The sequence below is a fragment of the Heterocephalus glaber genome, unplaced genomic scaffold, assembly GCF_053883595.1.
Source record: "Heterocephalus glaber isolate CG9 unplaced genomic scaffold, H.glaber_assembly_v1.0 deba00000621, whole genome shotgun sequence".
NCBI lineage: Eukaryota > Metazoa > Chordata > Mammalia > Rodentia > Bathyergidae > Heterocephalus > Heterocephalus glaber.
The window spans coordinates 24,468,395-24,487,522 of NW_028258153.1; the positions used below are offsets into that span (position 1 = coordinate 24,468,395).

Here is a 19,128-nt window from a genome sequence, read left to right on the forward strand (position 1 = left end):
TTAGATTTCCAAGGGTCAGAAGCACCGTCTGGAAGAGACCACTTGGGCCTATCCAGTCTGTCTTTAGTCTGACAGAGCCAGGGACAGCCTCATCTTAGGATTCAATAATTTTTGTGGCCCAGAAATGTCTTTGCTATAATTTTGTCTCATTCAATCTTTGGGTTTCTGGTCCACCAGTCATCGTGGGACAGGCAGAGCCACTGCCCTATTGCTGTGTCCCTTCCTAGGACTCTGGCTCGGTAGGGGTTGGAGGTCTTTGCCCCTCACTCTGCCCCTCAATGTCAATCTCCTCCTGTCTCCAGCTTCTGACTTCCTTGCTCCTGTGCATCAACTCAGTAGTTCTCTTTCCACAGAGTGCCAAGTTCATCCTTTTTTTCTGCTTTTGAACTCCATTTCTTTTTTTTTTTTTTTGGTACCGGGGATTGAACTTGGGTCATTGCGCTTGCACTTGCGCAGCAGGCGGCAAAACCACTGAGCTAAATCCCCGGCCCAAACTCCATTTCTTTTATCACCTAAGCAGGGAAACAAACCACCAACCTCTTTGGATAGTAATTTTTCTTGTGTTTCATTTTTTGGGCCATGCAGGACTGAACACTGGAAGTTTCTCTCTCTTTTTTTTTTTTGGTACTGGGGATCAAACTCGGGTCCTTGCACTTGCACAGCAGACAGTGAAACCACTGAGCTAAATCCCTGTCCCTGGAAGTTTCTTATCTGTAATGAAGGGTGAGGAATTAGAAGTCTATCTCCGTTTACTGGCAAAGGTGCCTCACTTGGCTACAGCATAGTCATTCAGCCCCAACCTGGTTCAGGTTTAAGTCCCATCATAGCTGACATCTACTGGCTGCCACTGCTTTGGAAAGATTGAATCTTGCAGTAGCAACATTTATACACATCTGTTCAAATAAATAATATTTCCATTTGGAATAATTTGTTGGGTTGGAAGATGTTCATCTGCCAATGGTGAGGGCTACCTCTTGTCTCCTAAAAAATGAAGGATGGAGGTTTTTGTTTTGGTACTGGGTATTGGATTGAACTTAAGGTCTTTTCATTGAGCTACACCCTCAGCCCTTTTTTTATTTTTTGAGACAGAATCTCACTAAGTTGCTAAGTTGCCCAGGCTGGGCTTGGATTTGTGACCCTCCTGCCTCAGCCTCCCAGAGTGCTGAGATTAGAGTGTGCCCCATGCCCAGCTACCACTGAGTTTTTGTACTAAAAAGGTTGCCATATGCATTCTCCCTTCCTCCTCTCCCTTGTATGGTGACATGCTTGGACTCTTCTAATGGATCCCTTAAGAGACAAAGGCAATAAAGCAGTGGAGGGCAGAAAGAAAGGTGAGACATGTTATGATTCTTCCAGCTGTAAGTCCTGCTCCTTGTGTTTTATTGTTAAAGATCACCTTCATCACACTGTCTGCAGGTTCTTTCTCAAGCTCATCACAAGCTGTTTTGACCTCTGCAGAACCCTCACCACATCATGGCAAGCTCAGAGACAACTGATGTTTGAGGCCTTCAGAATTCTCTCAGTTGTAGCTATTTCGCCATGGAGAACTTTTCTTCCTTTGTTCTTTCAGTGACTAAGAGTGCCAGACCCAGAATGTGGACCCTGTGTCAGTCCCTGTTTGGTACAGTGCCTCGAAGCCCACAAGAACTCTGTAATTGCTCCCTCTTGCAACGCTTGAAACTTTGCTTGTTGGTCACAGGCAAGAGGGAAGAGCAGTTAATTGAGTGGAAATGGTGTATTTTATGAAAAAAAATTGTAGTTTTATTTATCTAAATAAAACTATTTATCTATTATCTAAATAGTAAATAAAGTCAAACAATCTTATGGTAATTAATTTTCCAGCAGAACTCTTTTTATACTATAATTTAAAATGAATGGATACATTAGATTGCAAAGTTAGAAAAAAACCACAGGAATTCTTAATTTTTTAAACCCATGGCATGAAAACATTTCATGTTGAATTTTCCTCACTAGTCCAAGACTCTGAAATTATTTCAAACTCAGTAGAAATCATATAAATTTTACTTGAATTATTATAGTATTAAAATTAGTAGAGTCAACAGGTTTTACAGAGCAACTGTAGTATCTCTAGGACATGCATGATTTTCATTAAGGAAAAAGGTCTTTCTGGCCTAGACTCAGGCAAAAATTAATGATTAAAATTCATTAAAGATAAATACAATAAACCAGGTGTGGTGGCGCACGCCTGTAATCCCAGCACTCGGGAGGCTGAGGCAGGAGAATCACCATGAGTTTGAGGCCAGCCTGGGCTACATAGTGAATTTAGAGCCAACCTGAATTACAAAGAGAGACCCTGTGTAAATAAATAAACAAACAAACAAATAAATAATAAATATAATATTCTATTCTTAGAATTAGAAATATTGACAACATATATACAGGATGGACAGAAGAGATTAAGGTTTAATAGTGACTACCAATAAAAAGAATGAGGGGTTGTGATAACGCAGTTTCAACAGAAATGTTGACATGTGTGTCAGGAAGCCTTATAAAAGCTTCTATAAAATGCAGGTGGTGCTTACATCATGGATGCAAGGCAGGTTGGATAATATAACTAGTCCGCTTTGCAGCACACTGACTACCCTGGACCATGTTTGAATAAATCCAGAGCAAACTGTGATGAGTCCTGAGGCGAGAGACCAAGATGGCAACATTTTCAAAGAATGATTATAAGGGCTAACTAGCTTTAGCTGGGAAAAATCCAGCAAGTTATTTATTTTAATAATTAACTACCTAGGAGAAAGTACCAGAGAATAGAGCCAAACCCAACAGCGATGATGTGCAGAAAGTAAAGACCAACTGGCCTGAGACAAAAAGCAGGTATCCTTTGCACAGGGAGTACCCTGTGCCTGAGGAGTCCAACCCAGGGTGTCCTGGAGAGAAATGTCCAGTTGGGGAGGAGATGGGCTCAGTGTCCTCTGAGGTTCTTGCCCAGCATAGGATTCTGTGACTTGGTGATCAGAGATGCAGACAGCATTTCGGCCCACAGTGAGCGGGCAATCAAAGAGAACATTTGGGATGGGCTGATGCAGATAAACAAGGTAGAGGAGAAAACCCAAGTCTTAATGTGATTCATCCTTAGGATTGTTCTCTGTTTCAGAAAGGTCTCACACATTAGGAACTTCAACTATTTACCACCACCCCCACTAAAATGATCTCATCCCAAATGTCCCCAACTAGGAAATCAAGAAAATTTTACATTGGCTTCAGCAAAGATTCTCTGCAGTTGCTCAATCTACATGTATGGATCAACAGAAGGACAGTCCGCTGCATCAGCACTTGGAGCATCTCTGGCACCCTATAGACCCATTGCCTGTCCCCACTGTCAGACCCCAGAAGGAGATGGCTGCAAAACCCACTGAACCTTTTGCTGGCAGCAGTGTGGGACCTGAAAGGCTTGAACCCCCATGTCCATGACTCGGGGCACAGCTGACCTAATCTGTTCCCAGCAGCACTAGGAAGGTCAGGAGGTCAGGGCAGAACATCTGTCCTGATCTATTGCTGTCCTCCAAGACCTAGTGACCACGTGTTCTCCTCAGCTACTTTGAGCCTTTTCTCCCAAGGCTAGAAGTTCTGGAGGAACATCTGACCTGTGAGAACAGAACTGAAGGATTACCTTGCTGCCAGAAGCCAGGGCGTAGCCTCCTCCCACCAGGATGACAATCTCCCAGGGCATGGTTTTCTGGAAGTCCTTCCATGTGATGATGGGCTCTGTCCCCAGGGAGCACTCATGGCTTCTCCCTGGATCACGGGAGGAGAGCAGTGGATAGCCAGATAAGCCTTGCCTGGTGTGGTTTGTGGAGATGGGGACTAGTGGGTGAACTGGAGAATCTGGGAGACTCCCTGCTGTTTCAGGGCAGGCTAAAGGGTCTCCTTTAGAATATTCTGACTTGGGCATCCCCAACTCTTCCCTTGGACCTTCTCTTACCATCTTTCTTTTTCCCACAGCAGGGCTTCTTGGCTGGAATGAGGAAAAGGAGGAAGCCCAGGAAGACGGAGACTGTGGCATCTGTGCAGTAGCCTTTCCTAGTAAAGAGACAAACATGGATGGAGGAGGAGGGTTAGGAATCCTTGGGAGTGAGCTGAGTCTCAGGACAGTCAGTCTGAACACAGTGCCTATTTTTAGGACCTAGTCTAGGGGTGACAGCAACTTGGCTTCTTCTTTTTTATTTTTTTTAATTCTTTTATTGGTACATTTTAGGTAAACGATTCATTTACATTTATCATTGGGTGCTTGTTCCTGTACATGATGTATCTTGGTTCTTTTTTTTTTCCCCATTACCTGTGCGCCCTTCACCCCTCCACCCTTCCCTATTTACATAGATTTCATTTCCATTTTTTTTTCTTTTCTCATAGTTTTTCCTTTCCCTCTTTTCCTTTCCCCTCCCCCTCCCTTCACTCCTTCATCTTTGGACCTTTTTTCCTATTTCAAATTATCAGTTATTCATTTTAATCATTTTAACCCTTGTTTACACTCTCAGTTTCTCACACTAGAGAAACTATTCGGTATTTACACATGTGTGTCCTATTTATTTCACTTAAGAGTATGGCCTCGATATGCATCCATTTACCTATAAATGACTCTAGTTTTTCCTTCTTACGGCTGAGAACTTGGCTTCTTCCCAGTTGCTGCCAGGTGTCCCATGGTGGATTCATGGGCAACAGCTAATGTCTTGGTGCAGGGCCTGCCAAGTGGACATGTCTTAGTGGGAGCCAATGGACCCATGAGTTGGGGCAAGGCCTAGAAGGAGCGATGTTCAGATGAAGAATAACAGAAAAGCCTGAGCTTCTCTGTGAGGTTGTACTCCTTCTATGTCCCTCCTCAAATGAGAAGCTGGTGCTTGGAGAGCTTGCACCTGTACCTGGGGGTCTGCACCCTTGAGGGCATGGGCAGGAGTGGCCTGGAAGCTGGTGTGTATCTCTCCTGGTATTTTCTTCCTTCCAAAGCTTCAGCTCTGCAGGCCCATAGTCCCTTTTCAGTTGGTACCTTAGACACATTTTCTCCTTTAACTCTCACAGCACCCCATGAGACACCTGTTTCCAGGAGCTTGTGTAAGAAGACCAAGGCCCCACAGCTGGTCAGTGGAAGCACCAGATCCCAGCCACTGCCTGGGGTTCCAAACACTGTGCCTCCTTCCTGACTCCACACTGCTGCTTCCCTAGAAAGTGGATTTCTCGGGAGACAAAGGCTTCCTGGCTTGTGTCTGCCCTCAGAGCTGTGGTGGGACACGGGGCACCTGCTGGTGGTTACTGGCTGAGGAGGTGGTTCTCAAGGAGGAAACCATATCACTTACTTTTCTTTTTTTTTTTTTTTTTTGGTAGCAGGGATCAAACTCAGGTTCTTGTGCTTGCCAGCAGGCAGCGAAACCACTGAGCTAAATCCCCGGCCCTCACTTACTTTTCAAAGAAGGAATCCCAGCCAGGGACAAAGCCAGGCTCCCGGGTAAACCACAGCACAGTCATCAGGATGAAGAAAAATCCAGTCACCATCTCAGGGTAGCTATAAAATAAAACAGAAAGACCTGCTCCAGGAACTGGGGAGTTTCTTTTAGCTTTTGCGCTTTGCTTCTGGAACTCCTGGATCCAGAACTGCGACATGTGACAGTCGAAATGTAAAGTGGCCACTGCTTAACCCCGAGAGTGGCAGGCAGTGCAATGGGAAGAGAACTGACTGAGTGAAGCCAGAACACATGACATTCACCAGCTTTCCTAGAGAGATTTGGGTAGGAAGGGAAAGCACACAGCACTGTTTGGTAACTACCAAACAACTTCACCTAAATACTGAAAGGGGGTGAAGGGCAGTGGGCCCCCTCAGACTCTGCAGGGCAGAGTAGGAATCCGTATGATCTTTCTGAGACCACCTGAGCATACACATCAGGAACCTTAAATTAGGTCATTCCCTTCATCTAAGACAATAACTGGAAACATATGCCAAATTATTACCCATTAAAAAATAGGAACAACAATTTTGTTGTTTAATAATATTCAGTGACACTGAACACATTTTGGTACAACTACATGTGTTAAGGTGGGATGCATACATTAATAGTCATGTTTCCACAGCAGAATTAATACTACGGGGACACAGTAACAATACAGTGTTAAATGAGAAAAGGCAAGTTATACCATATGAATTTTACCAAAAAGACGTAATTTTGCACAGAAAAGTGTGGAAAGAGCTATATCATCTTAACAGGTGTGAACAGTTAATACTGGGATGCTAAAGAATCCAAATCAATTTTTAACTTTTTCTTATACTTTCCTGTATTTTATAAAGCTTTACAGTGAACTTTTATAACTTAAAAGCTTTAAAGAATGAGTTTCTATTAGAATTGTTTTTATCCAAAGTTGTACATGCCGATTGCTGTAAGAAGAGAAATAGCATTAAACAGAATGCTGGGTCGCTGTGTAAATGTTGATAGAAGTGGCCAAGGCTTGGCTAGGGGTTTCTTTTTTCTTTCTTTCTTTTTGGGCTGTACTGGGGACTGGACCCAGGGGATGCTATACCCTGAACTAGGTCCCCAGCTCTTTTTATTTTTCATTTTGTGACAGGATTTCACCAGGTTGCCCAGGTTGGCCTCTAATTTGTAATATTTCTGCCTCGGCCTCCTAAATAGCTAGGATTAACAGGCGTATGCCGCAGTGGGTATTCAGTGAATTCTTGGACCTCTGTCTATGAGTCTGTATTTGATGCTGGGTTGCACTCTAAATACAGCACCATGTCCCCCAGTGCCTGGGAGTGACCACTAGATCACTGTGGTGGCCCACTTGAGCAATGCCAGGCAACCCAACTTTGGCAGAAACCAGCATGTTCCAAGAAGAGGGCTTTTCTGTCTTTCTGTTGTTCTTTCTGTTTCTGCCCCATCCACGGGTTCCACCTCATGCCAAGGTTACACCTCAGACTCTGAGTACAGCCGAGGGGAGAGGCAGCCCCTGGAATCTAGGCCAGCTTGGCTTCGGCATTGAATAGCATCTTCTCAGTGCCTGGACTTGTACTTGTGGACATTCCCCTGAGGTCAGGGACTGTCAGGAACAAGGCTGCTCTGTGCTTCCCTTTGCAGCTGTGCTCTCTCCTGGAGAAGGGGCAAAGGGCCACAGTGACTTTTACCTAATGTCTCCCAGCTTCTCATATTCCTCCTGGATCCTCCTTTCTGACAGCTCTTCCCTCTTGGTCTTCTTCTTCTTGCTCAGAGAACAAGTCTCTCTAAAGCTGAAAAGGGAGAATGAGCACACAAGTAGGGAAAACATGATTCCGAGGCCCAGAGGAGAATAGATATTAAGCTATTACTAAACTACCCACTGCTGTGGCCACCTTTCTCCTCATGCTGTCCCTCCATTCCTCTCCTGTTCTCACTGCTTCTGTCTGCCCAGTTACCCAACCTTCCACTCACCTCCCCCAGTCCTTTGGGTCTGTCCATCTGTGCCTGTCCCTGGTGTATCAATGTGAGGTGATGTCTAGGGACTTGTGCGCAGGTTGTGCACATGGGGTTGTTTCTACACACTTGTTCATAAGTAAAAGAAGCTGTGTGATATGGTGTGCACATCTACATGTATGTCTGTGTCCCCCACACTCAAATGTGAGTGTGTGTATATGTGCAGACATTCATTTCTCTAGAGATAGAGCTTGTCTGGGGTAGAAGTGGATGTTAGTCTTAGATCACAGTATTGGAGCTACACAAATACACAGCCATCAGCGATGTGGCCGCAGTAAAGAGGAAGTCTGCCCAGAGGTCATTTCTTGACCAGTGGAGTGCTGGGCTCTATGGGCTGTTTAGCATCATATACATCTTCCCTTTGAGTGTTTGAGAATATGAAGAAAAGGCTTCCTAAGTGGATTACTATTAGAAATAATATGACAAGGGATATATCTAACTTGCTATTTTGAGGTATGTGAACATATCCCAAACACAAAGTACAAATTTGAAATTTGTCTATAAAATTAAACCTAACACAACTTTTACTTGGAATCATATTTCTAAGGGTATTTGGAATTACTGTGTATGCTTTGAGAGCAATAAAACTTCATTAAACCCTCTCCAGTCTGGACTTTTTTTTTTTGCAACCGGGGATCGAACTCAGGTCCTTCCGCTTGCGAGGCAGGTGGTGGAACCACTGAGCTAAATCCCCAGCCCCCAGTCCGGACTTTTTATAAATCATCCAGGCCCTCTAACCCATTACTTTGAATCAAGAACATTTCATTGTAGAGCCAGGAGTGAAGTGCAGAGTGTAGGGAAGAGCAGAATGATAGGAAGAGACTATATCTGCACAGGTTCACTGTCCTCAGAGCCCTCCGGGACGGTGCCGTGGCCTTTGGTTGGATGGCAGAGCCGTGGTGCTTTGCTGGCTGAGCGTGGGACTCACTTGCAGCCTAGGAACAGCCAGTGCAGCCAAAACCAGCTGATGACCAGCATGATGAGCGATATGGGGAAGCTGAAGAGGAACCAGGTGCCAAAGTTGACCACCTCTGCGGCTGGGTACTGGCTGGAGGGAGAAACAGGTCAGCAATTCGGAAAGGAAGAATTTGGGTAGAGTTGGTATTTAGACACGATAGCTACATGCCCCTTAAGACACACAGCAAGGCTAAGGAGAGATAACAGTGTGGTAGGACATCATCTAGAACTCATTTATTAGTTGCAGCTGTACAGAGGCCAGACGACTCATGAAGTAAGCTAAACAGGCTTCTAAGCAACTAAAATCAGTACTACTAAAGTGTATACACTTTGTACTCAGGATGTGTTTGCCTTTAAATTATATAAATATTCTGGCTGATAAGCTACTCATCTCCCTTTTCAGACCACAGAAAATGGAGAGGGAACTCTGGTGTTATTTATCGTAAACTCACAGGATGAATGTGAGTTTAGATAGGGGACATAAGGCAGCAGTTCTGGAGAACTTTGGGCTCTAGAGCCTCATAAGGGTTGTAGGTATTAATGGTGCCCATAAATGGGATTTGGAATCTCCAAGTACGTGTACACACACACACACACACACACACACACACACAGAACTAACTGTGGGGTTAGCCGTTCACAATGCCAAGAACAACACCCCAGGGAGAGTAAAGTGGTGTGCAGAGCCCATGGGGCTTCGTCCTGGGTATCAGGTCTGAGGCATCCTTTGGTCCTTCCTCCCTCCCCTTCCATTTTCCTCCCTACTGCCTTTCCCCTTTCCTCTGCCTTTTCCTGTCCTTTCTTTTCTCTCCTTTTATCATCCCCCACACTCCTTCTTCCCGTAACAGTCAACTCTCCATTTCCTCATCTCCATCTTACTCTTCAGCTCACTGACATCTGGCTTCTTTTTTTTGGTACTGGGGATTGAGCTCAGGACCTTGCGCTTGTGAGGCAGGCACTGGAACCACTGAGTTAAATCCCCGGCCCAACATCTGGCTTCCTTTTCCACCTTTTGACCAAATGCCCCTAGTCTGGGTCAGCAGTAACCACCCTGTCACTAAGTGTGATGGCTGCATTTCCCTCCTTATTTTGTGTCACCATTCACTGAAGTTCAATACTGTAGCCACTCTCTCTTTCCTGAAACATTTCCCTTATTGAATAGAATGGCACTGCTATGACCAGATTTCCTTTCCTGTCTGATGTGAGGATAGGTGTTTTCTTCTCTTTGAAGTCTGCCTTAGATATTTGAGCTTAATCTTCATGACCTTTGCCCCACTCTATACCTTCCAAGTGATCTCTACCCGTATGGCTTTCATTACCAAAGGGAAATATGGAAATGGGGGTCCCTTTCTCAAACACTATTAATAATTTCTAAAGAATGAGGATGTAGCTCTGTGGTGGAGCACTTGCCTAGCATGCATGAGGCCCTGGGTTCCATTTTTAGTACCAAAAAAAGAAAAATTTTTTAGTGCCAGCATAGCATTAAACCAAGCATTGGGCCCATCTGCAGGCCATGGACTCCAAATCTGTGCCTTCAGCCTAAGTGTTCCTTTGAGATTCAGAGCCATATCTCCAACTGGATATCTCAACCTCTATGTCCACTTTTCAAAAAAATCTCATTCTTCAACTTTTCCCTCTGTTTCTCTGTGTTAAAGTCAGGAGCCTGAGAGTCAGCTTGGTCTCTCTTGCTAATCCTACCAAGAGTCATCAAGTTACCTCTGAATAGCTCTCAGACTGACCATTTTTCATCCTCTCTGTCACTGTCATCCAAAGCTACCAGCAGTTCTCCTGAGTGACTGTAGCAGTGTCCCACATTGTCTTCTTGCTTTCTGCTTTCCAATTTGTTCCCCAATTTTGCATCCAGAGTAAGTTTTTAAAACTATAAATCTGCTCACCTCACTCCCTGATTCACATTCAGTAAAGGCTGCCCACTGCCTTTCAGGTGATATCCAAGCTCCCCCGCAGGTCTCGCTGAGCACTTTGGGCTCCACCTGTCTGCCTCCCTGGCATCCACTGGCCCTCTATCATTTACTTTGTGTCCTCTGTTCTCTTGCTGTGGAGCCTCCTACACAGTTTTTTCTGGAAAACCTCCCTTCATCTGGTCTACTCTGGCTTATCCTTCAGGTGGCCACTTCATCTCCACCTCTCTGGGGAGCATTTTCTTCCTCTAGACAGGCGAGCATTCCTAGCCAAATCTGGGACTTCTCTGGTCACTCAATTGTAAAGGCTCCCTTGTCTTTTCCCTCTTGGTACAGACCACCCATCTCCTCTGCTGCTACACCCTCAGCACCTAGCCCAGGTCCTGATGCCCACTGGGAAGTTGGTAGGTGTTTCCTGACTGAATGAATGACTTACTTGTTGAAATGTTCCAGGAAAATGAGGCTGGTGGAGGTGCCAATGATGGTGGTCAGGCCGCCAATGGTCGCCGCGTAGGATATGCTCAGAGAGAGGCACTTACAGATCATCTGGTCATGGTGGGATCTGCACTTTCTGTTCAGCTCTTGGTTCCTGGAGCCTCGAGTCAGGACTAGTGGCTTTTCCTACCAAAGGAAAAAAAACTGACTTGGGCTGTCCAGCATACAGAGCCTGAGGGATGGGAGGAACCATGGTGCAGAGGAAAGGTTTTGAGCTTTGGTGTCAGAAAGGTAAATTCCAGTTTCTACTGTTTACCCACTAGGGCATGCCTTGAGGTGCAGTTTCTGCTTCTATAAAATGGGGAAAACCATATTTGCTCTGCCATATTGTGAAGAATAAGTGAGGTAATAAATATAGGGTACTTAGATCATGTCCTGGTATTTAATGAATGGTAAGCTATTACAATTTTTGTGATATTAATGTTATTAATACTGACAACATGGTTTGCTTTTTACTTGAACTCCAGTAAAACTGGTTTCTGTCATTTGAATGATCAGGAAATGGTCATTCTATGTGGAGTATGAGCGACAGTTCTTGGATTACAGAAGAACCTAGCTTTCCTGGAAAGAAGGTTGAAGTGTGTGATTCTCACTTCCCTCTTCTCCTTCTTACCAATTGGCCTTTCCTCTACTTTTTCCTTCCTTCTTGCCTATAAGCCTCAGCCTTGCCAGGGAATTCTCAGGCTCTGCTTGGTCCAGACAATGGGTTTTCCATGTCCCAGAGGTGCTGATCTCTGGCCTGAAGTGTGGACTAAAGCAAGTGCCCCTTCCCCATGGCAGGCCTGGCTACCCTCACTAATTCTTCACAAGACACAGAGAATCTGGTACAAATGTCAGCAGCTCAGGTCTTAAGAAAACCAATGAGAGAGACCACATTGCCACATTTCTCAAGGCTCTTAACCACTGTCCTGAATCACAGGAGGCCCAAAGTGATCAGAAACAGAAGAGACCACTGGGGACCCAGAGGTTTCCCATGATCCTCACTGTATAAAATGCAGCATTGAAGTGGCATCTATCTATTTTGTAACAAAATCTACCAGGCAGGGGGTGTATAGTCAGGAAGATTGGATTTGAATCAAGGTGCTCCCCTCATGAAGTCTTCATTCTTGACTTAACGAATTTATATCTCTGCCTCATTTACAGCCATGGTACAGTATCAGGGAAATCTTTGTGGAGAAAAGCAATTTCAGTGCAGTCAGTCTTGGGATACTAAAACAGAATATTTGCAGTGTCCCTGAAGCACCTTTGAGAAGGACCTTGTGTACCTCTGATCTAGATCAACCTCAGCATTTGCAGTTGAAGGAACTGAGGCCCATGAGGGTGGAACATCTTGCTGAAGCCAAGTGAGCTAGATGCTTGGCCACCATGGGACATGCAGGGCAGAAGTGCTTGTGGGTAAAGAGTGCCTGGTGACAGGTCGCTAGCCTGATGCCATCAGTGTCAGGACCAGCGCCCCTGGAAAGCACCAAGCACGTTATGTAGGAAACAGGGCCAGAAGGTAGGAAGGATTCTGTTACCTGCAGTGGCTGCAGCTTCTTGCCTTGGTGTCGGTTTGCTGACCTGATGGGCTTGGTGATCATGGGCACACCATTCAGGTTCTGTCAGGACAGAGGCCAGCACACTATTAGGGAGAGGATGTGGTGACCCAGGTGCCTGGGAAGCATCCCTGACCACCCCAGGGCCACCCCATGCCTCAGCACTGTGGGACTCAGAGACCAGAAGCTGGGGAGGGCGTGAATTGAGAACACTGCCCAGGCTGACCTCTGCACAGCTTCTGTCCACTGGTGTCAAGCACTCATCCCAGGAGGCTCTCGAAAGCTGGAAAACATGACTTTGTTCTGCTAGAAGAGCCTGACTTTCTGGGACATCACTAGTGTGAAGGACTCTTATTATTTTTTTTATCACAAAAAATTTTTTAAACCCACTACAGCAAAGTCCACAGTTTTATTGCCCTTTTACACTTCTCACAAAGACACCTAAAACTGGCTTTGGAGGGTGGGTTGGGTTTGAACAGCAGCACGTGGGTGAACTTTGCTCTCCCCATAAATATGTCCCTTTGGTAGTAAGATCTGTAAAGGAATCCCTGCTGACAAAAATCCTAAGTTTGAATCTGTGGCTCTTGAAATCTGGATGACTGAGTCTTGAGTTGCCATAAAAAAGGTCAACTTGTACTTTATGTGGCTAAGCCCAGTACCTGGGGCTGGGGTTCAGAATACCCAGGCTCTTGCCAAGAGCCTGACCAGCCCTTCTATGTCTGATCTGTGTGACCCTTCTCCACTTTTACATCCATGGCAGCTGCTGGGCTGTAGGAGAAGCTGCCAGCATCTTGTGCCCTCAGTTGGCTTGAGGGACTTTCAAGTGATCTCAAAGCACAGGAAAAACCTGAGGCCATACCTTGTTATGCATCAGAGAAGCGAAGTCTGCCACTGATGTGCTGGAATGAAGCAAAGCAAACAGGGAAACTATAGCGGACCAGATTTCATGAGAGGCAAGTTCTCTTCCTCAAGTTTAGTGTTTGCTGTAAGGGACTTAAACTATTGGATCCAGTTTCTAGCCTACAGAGAGGACTAATCTCATCCCAATCTTCCTAGCCTTTTCAGTGCTGTAAAGATTCATGGAACCACAGGGCTTGCTTCCTCCCGAATCGGGGTGGCTGGCTTCCTTTGAAGCAACAGTGACACTCCTAGTAATATTGAACGTGCAGTGCTTATTAGGTGCTGCGCCCTTAAAAGACAGACTTTATTCCTTATGACATTATTAATCCCCATAAGAGATCCGTGCTGCAGGCATCACTACCTCCATCTGCATCTTTTTAGTGCTGGGATGCTAGTGGTGGACAGACAGGAGCCACTGTGTCTCACTGGAGAGCCCTGACCTCGCCCCTGTCTAGAAAGTGATTCTTGTCATGTGCCTATCTGAGGGGACAGGAACTGCACCCAGGGAAAAGTAAGAGAGACCGAGATATGGGGGAATTCTGGTCAGCAATTGCATATATGGGGACAGTTAACTGCACATCCGAGTCCCTCCCACACCTGCAGAACCCCAACTTTTGCCATGAAGACAGAGGAAGATGAGGACTATTGAAATTACCAGCACGCTGAGTGCTCAGGAGATGTTTCTGGTGTGTCCTAGTCATGAGGACAGTGGGTGCCACCAGCCCACCCACTGTGAAGAGAGATGAGAGTGTTTGAGAGTGTTGGATACACACACGGGACGTGGCTCCCACCGCGGAGGACAGAAGGCGACAGGTTTGGAGTGGAGCATGCTTTTGAGAAGATGCCATATGTTTCCCTCCTTTCTTCCTAAACTGACTGCACTAGTCAGTCAGGACATCCTCAGCTGGCAGGGAGGGGCTGGTCTCGAGAACCCCCTGCAGTCTTGTCCCTTCAGCCCAGGATGCTAGGGACAGCTCTGGCTTCTGCCTTGAAGTATATAGGCCACTACTTTCATTGGAAAGAGCAAAGGCAAGGAGCTGGTGTAGTGTGGCCAGAGAGGCCAAAGCTAGGAGAAAAGACCCAGGGCGCAGGAGCAGCCTGAGCTTCTCAGGGTGGGGACATGGGAAAGGAGCTACCTGGGCTAGAGCCACCTGGAAAAAGCCCTGCCCCGGAGGCAGAGCCAGCTGGAAACCAAGGCTCAGTGGAGAGGCAGCCACTCAGACATAGCACCATGAAGGCATGGATGGACACCCAAGAGCACAAGCCATCCTTGGGTCTGGGCTCTGTAGAGCTCACCTTGAGGGGATACTCCACACACCCTGTGATTGGTCCCCCAAGGGAAAGACCAGGCCTGAAACTCAGAAGGCCCCAAACCCAAGCTACAGGGACTCCAGCCCAGATACTCCAACCTGGAGAAGTCTGAACCAGCATGGCAGGTGGGCAGAAGGGGGAAGGGGACGTGAAAAACGCGAGGTCACCTCTAAGAGAGGGTAGAGTGGGCACAAGCAGAGTTGTAGAAATTGGATGAGAGGTTGGAGTTCTACTGTGAGTCTGGGCTGAACTTTGGAGTATGAGAACAGGAAGCCACTGTATCTGAAAGGAACTGGAAGAGCTATGGGTGGGGGAGAGCAAGCCAACAGGCTGTGCTGGAAGACAGTGCTAAGAGAAAAGTAAAGCCATTTCCTGATGGCTTCCTTCTGCATATATCCCTTAACATATGCTGATTTCACTTGATGAATGTGAGCTCACCAGTATTTATGAAAAAGACAAATTGCAAAGCCCATTATAAATGCAGCATTGAAATGTGTTTATCACAGAGTACCTTGAAGACCACATTTAGTATACAATCTCCAAAAGAGATCAGCTGTTAATAGATCCACCTCACATGAATGTGACTGTATTTTTCCTTTCCCAGCTTCTCCTTTGTATTATCATCTGGCTGTGTCACTCACTGTCCCCACTCCCCTACCTGTCACCTGATTTTTCTCTGCCATGTATAACAAGACCAAATCTGGTAAGACTACATCTAATATTTATACAATGTTTTGTGATTCTCCAAGAATCCCTAGTGACATCTATCATGTGAGTGTTTTTCTATTAATAAACTATTTTCCTAAGAGGGTCATCAATTTTCATGAAATTATACTTGATAACTGTATAGAAAATTCCTGTATCCACCAAGATTTGGTCTTAGTCCTTCTATTTCTTTATCACCACTGCAGTGTTCTGGGGTCAAGGGAATCGCCCTTGAGATCTTGGCAAGTGACTCCTATGGATGGAGACAAGACACCGAGCCTGGTCCATATGCCTGGAAGGGCTGTTTATGGTCCCATCCTTTCTCATCTCCCCAGTGAGCCCTGAGAACTTCTGTCTGGGGAGGGGACTGTCATACTTACTCTGCATTGACAAAGATGAGCTCCAAAGGGGGTTGGCTGTTGTTGACATCGAGATCTACAGTGACAAAGAAAGGCAGGTAGTTAGATGTGGAACTGGAGCTGGCATGTGGGTGGGAGAGTAGTCCCAGGGCTCAGTGCCGGGACAGGTGGTGGGCTGGGGGATGATTTCCCTTCACTCTGCCCTGGAGGTTGAGAGGAGCTCGTGGACCCAGTCAGGCCCAGGGCTTTGTAGTAACTTGTGAACATCTGGGGGCCAGGAGCAGTGGGGGCACCCATCAGTAAAGGAGGAAGGAAGAGGGGGGAATGGGGACCAAGAGACCTGCAGGTTACAGGGCTGGCATGGGTGAGAGGGGAGAGCAAGGGCAGGCGCTGTGGGCCCAGGCACCAATCTGGGCAATATCATAGGGAAGACTGGCAGGGGCCCAGGGAGGAGCAAACTGTAAACTGTACTGTACTGATGGGCTCAGCCTCTTCCGTGCTGGAGTTCCCCGCCACAAGCCGCTCCTCCTCAGCACTGACCAGCTCCTGCAGCACGGCCTCCACGATGGGCATCACCATGGCAGTGGTGGAGGTGTTGGACAGCCACATGGACAACATGGTGGTGCAGCACATGAAGCAGAGCAGCAGCCTACAACGCAGGGGGCCAGGGCGCTGGCAGAAGGCCCATCTCCCAGGGCCCCATGGGGAACTCTGGGGTCTCCTACCCACCCAATGGTGCTGAGCTAAAGAACCATGACTGGTATGCATCCACCCATTTGGGTACCATTGAGCCTTCTATTCCCAGAGCTTGGCACACTGTAAGCATAAATTCAGTATCTGTCCAATGAATGAACTGCATTTCGTGAGCCACATAGCCAGGAAAGCCCTTCCTTCAGCAAAGTGTAGCTGTGCTAGAAGGGCCACAGGTTATGGGCTTGCTGATTCCTCTCTCTGGACATCAGGTGGAGCTCAGTGATGGGCATCTCTTGTGTCTGGGGAATTCTTTCTCTGCAGTTCCACAAACACCATTATGTTCCATGCTTTGCAGCTAAGGCACCATAGTCATTAGTGAGCATGCAGATTAATGTTAGGGCCTCACAGTTCTGCCCCTCCTCATGCCACTGTCCACATGCTGAAAGTCATGTCCCCAAGTCATAGAACTGTCCCATGTCACCATTTGTGTGCACTTGTGCAGATGGGATGTGAGAGTCCAGGCTTAGAAGAAAACATGAAAGGAAGTAACCTTCAAATTTGACTTTGACTTTGAAACTTAGTGTACTGTGTGCTTGGACAGACATGGGCCTTTCCGTAAAATAAGCCAAAATAAAGACCACCCATGTTTACTCTAGCATGCCTGGGAGGCTGAGGCAGGAAGATAATGAGTTTGAGCCCAACATGGGCAACACAGTGACGTAGCAAGAACCTATCTCAAAAATAAAAATAAATAAATAGATAGATAAATAAATAAATAAATGATACAGCTTAGAGCAAAGGCCCTGGGTCCAATCCCCAGGACTGCAGAAAAACCCACCCATGTTTCTTACTTTAGGTGACTTCGCACAGTTTGGCCAGTGTCTATTTGTCATATGGGTGGTGTTGGAGCAAGGCCCAGTCCTGGTGGCATTTTGCGTAGGCTGACAGTGATATGAGTTTGTCTGTCCTGCATGTGTGACAACTTGCTGGGTGATAAAGAGACAAGACAAAAAGCACACAGAGGATTTCAAGAGCCACAGGGCACCAATGCGCCATGAGGAAATGCCACTGTGTGCCTAGGGCAATGGTGGTGAAACTACAGTGCTTGGGCTGCAACAGGTGTTATCACTGAGAGCCTTAAAAGGTTCATCTCTGGCCTGGGAGATGGAGGGTGGGTTCGTACAGGTGATTGCTGGGCAAGGGGGTCAAGTAAGCTGTCGTCAGCAGCCCAGTCGACAGACTGGGAGGCCCAACTCACTCTGAGGCATCTGTGTGTCTAAATGACATGTGGAAAACTAATATGCTAAGGTTTATTTGTGCTATGGCTCCCCAAACAATCAGGGCATCTTTGTAAAACTCTGTAAGAACTAGGAGCCTAGGGTGTAGAAGGGAAGACAGAGGAAGGTACTGGAGGGTCGCTGTCCACCTTGGCTGGCAAATGCAACAGTCTCAGGTCGGTGGTCCTGAGTGACATCAAGACCTCAGGATGGGTGGACCAGAGGAAATATCTCCATCTCCTTGCATGACAAGAAGACCTCCATTTTCGTGTCCAGCCGTGGGTGTCCTAACACTCAGGGAAGCAGGTGGGAAACCACTTCTGCGGACCCATCAAGTGCTCCCTATGAGTCCTCTGATGCTGAACCTGCTGTCCTTGAGGCTGCTCGGCAGGTAAACTGGATCTGATGATGAGTGCCCGTCACTGGCTCAAACCTGACCCGCTGAGGGACCGCTCCTGGAGGGGAGGAGGGCTGTTATCCCATCCTCACCCCAGAACAGCCTGCTAAAAAGTGATGCCCCGCCGGCCGAGGGTCAGACCCGCAGGGGTGGGCCGCACCCTGGGAGCACAGAAGGCCCTCGTGGACTCACGTGCCCGGCTTGGCTCCAGCCATCAGGACCATGCGCAGAGCTATGCGCTTGTGCAGGTTCCACTTCTCCACGGCCGCCGCCACGCAGATGACGCCCACCAGCAGCAACGTGGTGTTCTTGAAGTACTCGGCGGCCACCTGCGGGAAGCCGGGCGGGTCACCCTCCAGGCCCCGGGTCTGGCACCGCGGGGAGAAGGCACCATGCCCGTGGCACTGGGGTTCGGACACAGAGGCTGGCAAAGAGCCAGCGGAGGCGAGGGTGACTGAAATAACCCCTTCCCTGAAAATAAAACCTAGCCGGAAAGTAATCAGCCTTGAAAGCTAGAGCTCAAAACCCCAACCCCCCAAACAAACAAAACAAACAAACAAACAAACAACAAACAAACCAACCGAAACCCCAGTCCCGTCAGCCTCACCTCACCGTACCTGCTACCACTATTCTCTCGCTCGGTGGCTACTCTGTAAGGCAGATTTGTCTCCAAATCTTACTTTTAATGTTTTTAGAAAATTTAAGAAAATTTATTTAAATGAGTACATGCTCAGTGTAAAAAAACTTCAAAATATAGAAAAAATTTAAAACAAAATTATACTTAATCCTATTATTGCTTATATCTTCATATATTTTCTTCAGTTCAGGTCAGGCGTGGTGACACATGCTGGTAATCCCAGCACACTGGGAAGCGGAGATGGAAGACTGCAAGTTCAAGCTCAGTGTGGGCAACTTAGTGACTTAGCAAGACCCTATCTCAAAAAATAAAAAGCAGCCAGGTGTGGTGGCTCGTGCTTGTAATCCCAGCACTTGAGAGGCTGAGGCAAGAGGGCTGCCTGAGTTCAAGGCTGGCCTAGGATATACAGTGAGACCCTGCCTCAAAAAACAAAAAACAAACAAGAAAAAAATTTTTTTAAAACATGGAGAATGTAGCTCAGTGTGAAGG

The 19,128-nt window shown here is 46.8% G+C and overlaps 2 protein-coding genes across 6 annotated transcripts in view; one reads left to right on the forward strand and one right to left on the reverse strand.

The window, feature by feature from the left end:
• The window catches only part of Stmp1 (short transmembrane mitochondrial protein 1), a 201,240-nt gene that overhangs the window by 26,092 nt on the left and 156,020 nt on the right, over positions 1–19,128 (forward strand). Inside the window, exon 4 of one of the 3 annotated variants that reach the window (XM_021263641.2) lies at positions 1,417–3,644. The exons of the other annotated variants lie outside the window; for them this stretch is intronic. Coding sequence (XP_021119300.1) covers positions 1,417–1,573 — 157 coding nt within the window. The 3' untranslated portion in view covers positions 1,574–3,644. Of the gene's footprint in view, positions 1–1,416; positions 3,645–19,128 lie in introns of those variants that run through there. 3 annotated transcript variants of the gene reach the window in all.
• Slc13a4 (solute carrier family 13 member 4) overlaps positions 1–19,128 on the reverse strand; it is a 43,887-nt gene that overhangs the window by 9,651 nt on the left and 15,108 nt on the right. For all 3 annotated transcript variants that reach the window (XR_015449115.1, XM_004851232.4, XM_087205894.1), the window contains exons 3-13: positions 18,195–18,331; positions 16,112–16,284; positions 15,657–15,711; positions 13,220–13,259; positions 12,343–12,423; positions 10,767–10,951; positions 8,383–8,502; positions 7,130–7,231; positions 5,420–5,521; positions 3,950–4,047; positions 3,638–3,762 (exon numbers count right to left, since the gene is read on the reverse strand). Coding sequence is in view for 2 of the 3 variants with exons in the window: in XM_004851232.4 (XP_004851289.1) it covers positions 3,638–3,762; positions 3,950–4,047; positions 5,420–5,521; positions 7,130–7,231; positions 8,383–8,502; positions 10,767–10,951; positions 12,343–12,423; positions 13,220–13,259; positions 15,657–15,711; positions 16,112–16,284; positions 18,195–18,331 (1,218 nt within the window). In the remaining variant the exon portion in view is untranslated. The remainder of the gene's footprint in view (positions 1–3,637; positions 3,763–3,949; positions 4,048–5,419; positions 5,522–7,129; positions 7,232–8,382; positions 8,503–10,766; positions 10,952–12,342; positions 12,424–13,219; positions 13,260–15,656; positions 15,712–16,111; positions 16,285–18,194; positions 18,332–19,128) is intronic.